Here is a 10277-nt window from a genome sequence, read left to right as displayed (position 1 = left end):
TCACATCAGGCAGGTTGATGCTTTACATGTGTGGCTGCTGCAGACAACACATAGAACAACGGGAGTAAAAAGAAGTTTCTGTAAATCCAGACTCTGCTCCGCTGCTGGTTTGTTTTAACCAATCACGGACGGATTTTCCCATCAGTCACAGGTGGTCATTAAGCTCGCTGACCTCTGCTTAGTGTCGGGCGACATGTTAAACTGTTGATTATTACTCATATGCATGCTCATATATGTACTAGTGATTACTTCTCTGTCCGGACATCAGGGCTCAGATGATGATGCACGATGTTGGGGTGACAGGAACAAGACCAGAACTCTGAAATATATGAGTGGGGGAACCGGGGGGCCTTCCCCTGAAGATTTAAACACATCTGGAGACGTTTTCTGCACCAATTAATGGAAATGCTAAATGTGTTTGTATAACACCTTTCTATTCTTTCAAAGCACTTTACACTACACCACATCCACCACATCCACACATACATGATGATGAACAATATCAAATATCTTCAAAAATTCAAGTGGAAGGTGATAATTCATAATATAAAATATAACTAATTTAATGCAGTTTTAGCCTAAGTTGCTTTTTGTGGACTTTTGTTTCTTCTATATTTACATGGCACTGCATGTTTCCTTACTGTGCGCATAAACCTTTCTCAAAGCATTTGTTAGTTAACATTTCTGGCTGCGAGCTATTTTTCAGAACATTTTTTAACAAATGCTTTAAAAAAAGTGGCGGGGACATGTCCCCGGCGTCCCCGGCGTCCCCGGCGTCGGCCACCCAAGTCTGGTTGTTGGAGCTTCATGCAACCCGAGAGAAAGGATGGTGGAGGCACCACTCAGGGCTGAATTCCCACCTCCCTCTCTGCGGTATTTGGGGTATAAAACACCAACATGTGGACATGTTTGTACTGACAGTAGAGATTGTCATTAAAAGACGAGTACAGCACGGCGCTCTCTGGATTAAAGACGCAGACACAACATGAGCTGTCAGAAAGTATCAGGAGACGAACGGTTAGTGCGTTCACAATAAAAAGCTTATTTCTTTTCCAACTGCGTGTGTATATACACATCGTGTGGCTGTAGTGCAGTGTAAAGTAGCGCCGTGACTCCTGGCGGTTGGTTGATTATCTGGCGGTGAATCTGAAGCCCTTGGAGGGACGCTGATCTGAACTTTGTGTTTGCTGACCTACTTTCCTCCTTCTTCTACTTTGCTGTAACACCGGCAGCCAGCTGTCTGCAGACCGGTCAGCAAACACAAACAGAGCGTGACTTTCATCTGTCACTGCTGCAACTGATGGTGGTGGAAGAAGTACTCAGATGTTTTATTTAGGTAGCAGTACCACAGCGTAGAAGTCCTGCATTCAAATAGTTAAAAGTACAAAAGTGTACACATCACATCGGAATAATTATCGATTCATTCATTCATGTGTTCAAACACACAAAAAGGAAGTATCATTAGTATTTATTGTGTTTTTAATTGATATTACTGTTCACAGTTTACAAACAAATCTGTTTCCTCCTCAGATTGTTCCTGTCAGACGGGCGGTCTCTCCTCCTGCTGCTGTTGTCTCGCTCTCTGCAGCTCCTCTTCGTAGAACAGCAGCTGATCCACCTGGAAACCATCGTCAGGTTGGTCCTGCAGGTGTTTCAGAGCCTCGGTGACGCTTTCGTCGTCATCCTGCCGCTGCCGCCGCCGCCTGGCCTCCTTCAGGTCCTCGTACAGCTTCTGGAAGATGTCTGAGCCCAGTCGGCTGCAGATAGACCTGCAGAGAGGACACGTTCAAAGAATTAACAAAAGTCTACAAACTCATTAAAACAGAATGTCTCGCCCCGACCTGTTCTGCTGTCCTCTAAAGGTGTGTTCACATACAATGCAAAGTGAATGTTCGCCTCGCAGCCCTAAAATAAACTTTTTTCTGTGATTTAATTGCATTAAACAGCACAAAATGACGACGAAATAACTTCATCACTATGCCAATTTGTTAAATGTCTGATTTCAAGCAAACAACTTTTAAAATGCTCGTTTTTTTGAATGCTGTTTGGTCTCCTCCAGAGATCCCTGTCACCAAACTGTCTGTCCGGTCTGCACGGTTCTCCCCACATGACGCTTTGCAGAGCCCCAGGACACGCAGACTTTTCACTCCCGTGAATTTTGCACCGTTCACATCGTCCAGTTCACTTTGTATGTAAATGGTGGAGAACATCCATCTTATATCTGAAAGAATGAACCAATAACATGTTTATATTTTGTTTTCTGCTTCACTGTATTTCAAACTCCCCCAGAAAAACAACACTAATTAGCAAAATAATCACCTGAATTTAGCGAAAGATAAATTCCACCTGGATGGATTTTGAGGCGTGTGGAGACATTTTAAATCTGCTGTTTGAACTTCAGGGCAGGTTTAGGACCAGAACGTTGTTTTTATGTCTTTGTCTGTCTCCAAGCTCTGATTCTCACTTTCTCTGGCTAAAAGTCGAAACAAGTAAGAAACAAAACACTGGTGTGGCCCTTCAGGGCAGCCAGGAGAACAAGCGTAACCTGATCATCGCCACGTATTCTTTACAGACCATCATGCATTGTGGACAATAACCGATAAAAAAACTGATTACTGAGCAGAAAACTAATAACATCTTTCACACGAGGATAGACTGAAAACACACAGACTCAGCAGCTCACACTGAATTTTTTGGTCACCCGTTGGTTTGTGGACCGTCGCTTTGAAGCCTCGAGTTTGGCAGTTTGGTCGTCGCCATCTTCTTTTTTTTGCAACCAGCCACGGGAAGGAACCATATTTGGACAACAGGGTGGAGCTATTTAGCTTGGTTAGCAAGGTGTAGCCATAATTCACGTTAGCTGTGATATTAGCTGGGATGCTAATTTTGACTAGCAACAAACAGGCTTAAAACAAAACAAACTGAAAACTGAGCAGCCGACTCCTGATGAGCTTTTTCAGCGGCGCTGGTTAAACGTACACAGAGCAGCGGATACGAGTCGCCTCTATTCTGATTGACAGGTCGCCATGGTAGAGACCTGTCAATCAGCTTGTAGCCCCGCCCTAAAGCCTCCCCTGCTTCCTGGTCTCTGTTCCTCTAAATAGGACCATAATTTACTAAATGAACATCATGCTGTGTTGAAGAAGACTTGAAACTAGCGACTGAGACCAGAAACTCATCAGGAAAGTTTTAGAGTTAGGAGATGAGGACAAATGACTTCCCAAGCAAGGTTATTATAATTGTGGATTTTTCATTAGTTTTCATTTTTATTTCGTTGTGACTTTTTGTTTTCTTTTTCAGTTTAGTTTTATTTAGTTTTTAACGTGGGTTTGCTAGTTTAGTTTTAGTCTTTGTCGCTGCAGGATGCCAAGCTCAGCTCAGTTTATTTTTTTTCACAAAACTTTAAAATACATGTACAAACATTAGAAATAACGCATTTTTAAGCTGTCTGAAGCTTCTACGTAGGGGCCCAAACACTGAGCAAATATTTGAAGTACAGACACATTCTCTAAATAAATACCTAATAAATGGCGCACATGCTACACACACACACACACATACACACACACACACACACACTCTAAGGTGAAAGTAATAAATGAACAGCTGCTATCTTGCACATTTGAAAGACGTCATTCTGCTGCACGCCGTTAGCAGATCAGCTTACGGGTTAATTTGCTGCTGATATCACGTTTGCACACATTTTTTACTAACACAGACCTTCAGTAAATCTGACCCTTAATGTTTAAAGAGGTCGTATTCTGCTTTTTGGCTCTTCCTTTGTGTTATATATTACTTTTTTGTGCATGTAACAAGTTTGCTAACTGAAGGGAAAGGGAGCTCCCATTTCCCACAGAAAACACTGCTCCTGAACTGCCTGAAAACAACCTGAGTGTAGTCCAACCTTTACTTCCGTTAACTAGCCGCTAGTGTGGCAAATAAGGTTAGAGCCCCTCCAGGCAGTCAGAGGACATAAAGTTGTTACTGTGATGTAGAGACAGAGCTCAGTATAAATGTGTTACACGTGGCGACACGATCTGGTGTTGAGGAAGCTAGCAGAGGCATGTAGACAGGAGGCTAATATTAGAGCTTCCGCACCAACGAAAAGTCCCGTCCTGTTTGCAAGGGCCGGAGAAAAAAAATCAACCACCCTCACCAGAGAGCAACAGAGTCCTCTTATCTGGCAGTGAGTGGAACACGAGGGTCGACCTGGGGAGGCAGCTCCAATTCCCCAGGGAGATCGTAGAAACTTCGCTCCGGCCAGACCTAATCATGTGGTCAGAGCCACGGCAAGACCATCTTGTTGGTGGAGCTTACTGTCCCATGGGAGGGAGGAGTGGAGGCTGCTAACGAGCGGAGGCGCGCCAAGTATGCGGACCTGGTAGAAGACTGCAGAGAGGTTGGCTGGAAAGCCACCACGTGTCTCGTTGAAGTGGGATGCAGGGGCTTCGTTGGGTCCTCAATGGTTCGCCTGCTCCGTGAAATGGGATGTACTGGAGCAGGGTGTCAAAGCCATTAAAGGACTGGCAGAGGAGGCAGAGAGGGCCAGCTTTTGGCTGTGGCTAAGGAGGAAGAATAGGGGGATGGGGGCCAAGTAACACCTAGGGCATCAGCAGGGGGTGCCAGGGAGTGACTCCTGCCATCGCTCCGCCACCAGGAGATGTACTGGGGTTAAAGGAGCGAAACATCCACGACTGGTGGTCCCCAGCTGATGACCCGTTTTATGCCCAAAAGGTGGAGCACACCTGCACAAAAGGCACCGGTGAAGGTGTGTCAGGCAGCAACGCCCAGCAGGTCGACCATCAGCCTGTATTTCTATAAGTTACAGATTAAGAAAAGCTGGTTCTGCTTGTTCTGCCTGTGCTTCGGAATCAGACTCTAGCTGGAACATGGATCACACTACCTTGGCTTGTCAGGACCCGCCCTACTCTGCTTCTGATTGGCTAGTAGTCCTTACCTAGGTACTGCGCCATGTGCAACTCCCAACAAAGATGGAATCGAAGTGAGATGCTTCACTTGGTAGATAAAACGAAGCCTTCAACACAGGGTGAAAAGAGGAGCTGCAGCAATGTGCAGTATGACAAAAATAGGGTGTTTTTTATTAGAAAATAAAATAAGATTTTGAACCTGAAAATGAGCGTAATGACCTTTTTAAAGATCACAAGCTCTGATCTATTCTTTCCGTTGTCAAGGTTTCGTTTTCTGAGCCCAACAGATAAATCAGCCCTCTAAGATATTATTGTGTGACGGCCCCTGTGTGATCCGGTGAGGCATCACTCTGTGGGAGCGATACCTCGCCACTATTAGCCATCTTTGTTCTGTTGAGGTGACTGCTGATTGGGTGCACCTTGGACCTGTGGGCCAGGGGAGATAAAGCTCCACTTGGGCAAACTACTTTCTCTTCTGCCTTCTCTGCAAACCAGACGTCAACCACGGCCTGACCACCCTTGAGCCAGGTTGTGACAGTTGATATTCATCTAAAATGTTTTATGCTTTCACATCTCGTTAATGAGACGTACACATCTTTGAAATAATATGAATACAAAACATTCAACATTTTGCCGGGGATCAAACCACCAACCTTCTGGTTAGCGGACGACCACTCTACCCACGAGCTACAGCTTTCGGGCTGATCTGAAGCAGCTGGTTACCCGAGCGATCTAAGAAAATACCCGAGGCTACGGCCTGGGTGCGAACTAGATGGAAGCCTGGGGGAGCTTTACTCCTCTTAATAAGACATGAGCTCCCCTGAAAACATGACTTGTAATATTTTGGGGGGGGGGTCTCTAAAATATCCACAGTATGCTTCTATTTTTTTCATCATCATGGATCATGCAGATCAGTAGCATCAGGCTTCATCCAGCCAGAGGGATCACAGACCGTCCTCAGCCTGCATGTAATTTACAGACATTAAATATATTCCAGTTTGATACGTTCATTTAGATTTAATTATGGTTATTAAATGACATCTATACATAGTTCATTTTACTAAAAAAATACATTTAGACTTTTTATGGCGGCTTTTAATCTTGCATCAAATAGTGAACTGCATCCTGTGTGCAGACTTGCATGTAAAAATCAGCAGCAGTAAATATTGTGCAAGTACTAATATTGTACTACGAGAAACAAGACAGCTGCAAGATTTAATTAGAGTTATGTAAAGCTTTTGACCACTAGTATTTTTTTGAGCTTTTTGTCATGGGGCCCAAAGTTTGTGGCGGCGCCGCTGGGCCCAGAACTTCTTCTGCCTCGCATGGCATTTTCTCCGGACCCTTAAAAGATAATACCACGTACAAGATTAGGAACTATAATATCCTGGGACCAGTGTTGGGCAAGTTACCCAGAAATTGTAATATATTACTAGTTAGTTATTACTCTTTTAAAAAGTAATAATATTACTTTACTCATTACTGGGTGATACATTTATTTATTTTTAGGTAAAAGTAAGCAAACAGCAAGAAGTAGGCTCAGTTTTTTTTTTTACTAAACATAAAATTTCCTAACGCCTGAAATAAAAAAAAATAAAGCAAGTAAATCCCGACTTTTGAACTACTGTCTTTCTGCACATGTATTTATAAGAGCAGTATTTATATATTTATACAAAGCATGTTCCAAATGCTTAACGCCACACTTTCCGAACGAGTCCAAGCATCAGAGTCTTTCTGCTGCTTCTGCAGAAGCTTCAATAAATTAAATGTAGAAATGTTGGCGGCTGAAAGCTTGAGTTTAAAACGAACGACAATGTTGCATCTTAGTCTGTGACACAATAATGGCTTTGTTATTTTATGTTGTTTATTATTTTAATCCTAGAAGTGCTGTGTTACTTAGAAGTGCATTTACTGTAGTCATTGGCAGAATGACTGTGGTCTCACAGAGTAAAGGTATTGACTACTGATGTTATTCTTTTAATGTAAGGTTTGACTACTGATTTAAGGCAGAACATGCAAATAGACCTACGCTACGCATGCAAAACCTAGCTAGCAGACAACAGGTACTGTCGTCTGAAAGGGAGATAAAAAGGTACTGTCGTCTGAAAGGGAGATAAAAAGGTAATGTGAATTTAAGACCAGATAAGATGACGTAATGTTTGCTTAGCGTTCAGGTGATGCAGCTAAAGTCTACAGTATACAAAATAGCAGAAAGACACGTACGCCAGGAATGAGATCATGGCACATTGTACGAAGACAACTGTAAGAAACCAAGCTTTTGTAAGAGACAGTGTATTGCATACTCATGTTTGATGTGTTGAATTATGTTATTCCTTTATTAATCCTTTTAAAAATAGAATTGTGAGTGTTTAAGTTTTAATGGTGTCAGATTATGCATACGGTGAGACTGAAATTGAAACATGGTGAATTTCCAAATCCAGTAAAGTTAAAAATATAAAAGGTTAAAACATAATGATAAATTATGTCAAATAACAGTTACAAAGTGGTAACTCTGAAAGTAGAGAGAGGGTTAAATTATAAAACAGTCCATGTAAACAGCCACAAGATGGCAGCAGATAATTCACCATTGGGAAGGGCGTGGTCAGGCGAACACAAAAGGTGGAGACCGGGTGTCACGCCCACCTGGAGGGTGGAGTTTAAGGTGAATATGCAGATGTTCGCTGACCACCAGATCAGTTCCATCCTGAGACCTGCAGGGATGTTACTCGGGTTTACCGGTCCTTAATTGGAATAAACTCTTTCGCACCGACTCCAGTGAAGTTTTTGACTACGAGGTTATTGATTCTAGAAGAAAGTTAATAGAGTATTATTAACAGAGTTTAATAAGTTGGTGAGGGTAGGGACCAGGCCTTCAACTGGCCTGATCTCATCTCCGACCCAACACTACTTGACAGCGGACATCAACAACATATGATCGGTGCCGCGCAGTCGTGCGTTCACGCCAGGAATGGTGCGTTCAGTAACGCAGCGTTACTTGGATTAGTAACAACATTAGTAATAATATTAAATAGTAATCTGTTACACTACTAGTTACTGGGAAAAGTAATAATATTACTGCCTGGGACATCGAAGCACCCGAGAGAACGCTAATGTTTTTAGACCAGAGGGAACATGAAGGAACAGCAGCTGAAACTAAACACTGACTGTATTCTCTTTCACACCTCCTCCTGTTTTATGAGGAGCTCTGTGAGCGCTGACAGCCTTTAATTCCCACAGAGCAGCTGTGTGTGTGCCTGATGTTGTTGCCATGGTGACGGACTGACCCTAATCGAAGACGGGAGCGCCACATTCTCAGTTAATACTTCCTGACTTCCTGTCTGTGGCTCTCAGTGGTTCCTCTTGAAGACGTAAACCTTTAAAAACTCCTCACAGATTTAAAGATTCATATTTAAAAAGGCCCAGGCAGTCAGGCCTCAAACAGCTGCTCGCTGCAGTTTTCTGTCCGACAGGAAGAGATAGTCGACCTGTTCTCATCCCAGGGGACATGGTCAAGACCCCCTGGGGCCGCCCTGGGCAAGGAAAGTGGTGGGTGTGGCGATACACTTAACTCAGGAGACGTGATGATGCACGATACTGGGTCACAAGAGCAAGAAGAAGATATTTTAACAGAATTTTGAAGAAATATTTAATGCTGAAATATATAAGTGGGGGTCTCTGAGCATTAAACTCATGTTTTTATTTCTATAAAAAGGGAAACACAAATTCAGGTGATCACTCATTACACAATATAATGCAGTGTCCACCAAAGAGTTTTTCCTGAGGAGGCCAGCGCCTTTTGTCAGTTCACTGCTGTGGGAGCGCCGCGAGACACTGAGCTTAGGGGAAAAACACGGCGCTCACTGTCACTTTTTACCCAGCCGTCCAATCACTGTGCAGGGGGAGGAGGGACAAACACCGCACCGAGTGGTCTTGTTGCTATTTTTCAGAAAATTTTGATAATGTTGACACCTGTAGCTTCAGCGTTCAGCGACGTTTCTGCACCTTAAGGGCTCTGCGATCAAGAAAAACTATGCAACGTCTGGTTAGACTTTCAAAACAATACTAGTGGTTCAAACAGTTTAACAAGGCCAGCAACACTTCAGGAACCTCTTTCAGTTTGGTTGGGTTTAGGCATCAACTGCTTGGGGTCAGGTTTAAGAAAAGATCTTGGTTTGGGTATAAATAACTACGTTAATGTTGACGTTGTTTCACATGATGAAAGTCTGGTTACCTCCTTACTTTGTTATTCATACTAAGGTTATAATTAACGAAGACGAATGAAATAAGGAAAACTAGATGTGAAAAAAACGTTGTCGTTAACTGAAATGAAAACGAGGCTTTACAAAAAAAAAAAAAACTAAAACTGTGTTGTAGGTTTGCAAAACTAACTAAAATGAAAGTAACTGTCCTTTAGTTTTTGTTTATTTATTCATTTCATTGGACCTAATAAGCCTACACTACATATGATGGTCTGGCTGCACCAGCAGTTCAGCGGTGATCAGCCTGTAGGCAGCTGTTGGTGAGCCGCAGGTGTGTTATGTTTTTGTCCTCCGCATGAAGAGCTGCACGCTGTGTGCCGTGTGGCTGGCCTGCCACGATTGCTTTATCCAGCGGTCTGGCCGCAGCGTAGCGGCTGGCGACCGCTGTTGGGGGGGGCTAACTTAGCCGGGGAGACCCAGGTAGGGATCAGCTGGTGGTTGGTGGGATTTGAACATGTTTTCTATTATCTTTTATTCAAACGTGTACAAAATAATATGAATGCAACAACTGTCCAGAGTTCTGTGTTTAGTTTAGTTTAGTCTTGGTGGTTTTCTGTTCCTTGTTCTGATGGTCCGGCTCAGAGCTCGTCCTGCATGTGAGATGAACTGGCCCACTGACTGTGAGCTCTGGGTCAACTGTCTGCTGCTCATTATATTTACTGCATGTCAGATAGTGTGTGTTTTATGGGCTCATTCGTATCTCAGCCAGCCTGTCTCTTTGTGCTTCACGTTGTTTTAATACCTAGTTTTTGATTAATAAAGGTTTAGATTTAACTGCTGTCCTTCAGGGTGCTAGGGACCTGTTGTTTGTGGCTCTTAGGGGGAACTCCACGATCATCCAATTTCTTAGCTGTCCATCAATTATTTCACCTCTATTTATTGTATTTCACCCCTATGTACAAGCTTCTGATAGCTTAAAAAAAGGGGGCCCCTTTTCACAAATATTTCTGATTATACTTGTATTTTAATGTTTTGTGAAAAAACCAAACTGGACTGAACTGAACTGGGCATCCTGGAGCGTCAAAGACTAAAACTAATAAAAAGTAAACTAGCAAACCCACGTAAAAAAATAAACTGAAAATAAAACAAA

At 43.0% G+C, this 10277-nt stretch overlaps 1 protein-coding gene across 2 annotated transcripts in view; it reads right to left on the bottom strand.

Annotated features, from left to right (window-relative positions):
- Positions 1-1453: 1453 nt before the first annotated feature.
- The window catches only part of nek11 (NIMA-related kinase 11), a 110561-nt gene continuing 101737 nt past the window's right edge, over positions 1454-10277 (bottom strand). For both annotated transcript variants that reach the window (XM_046043798.1, XM_046043799.1), the window contains one exon: positions 1454-1769. In XM_046043798.1, coding sequence (XP_045899754.1) covers positions 1541-1769 — 229 coding nt within the window. In that variant the 3' untranslated portion in view covers positions 1454-1540. The remainder of the gene's footprint in view (positions 1770-10277) is intronic.

Source organism: Micropterus dolomieu, linkage group LG03, assembly GCF_021292245.1.
Source record: "Micropterus dolomieu isolate WLL.071019.BEF.003 ecotype Adirondacks linkage group LG03, ASM2129224v1, whole genome shotgun sequence".
In the NCBI taxonomy this organism is placed as follows: domain Eukaryota; kingdom Metazoa; phylum Chordata; class Actinopteri; order Centrarchiformes; family Centrarchidae; genus Micropterus; species Micropterus dolomieu.
Note: the sequence above shows the minus strand (reverse complement) of the source record. Positions and strands in the feature narration are given on the sequence as shown.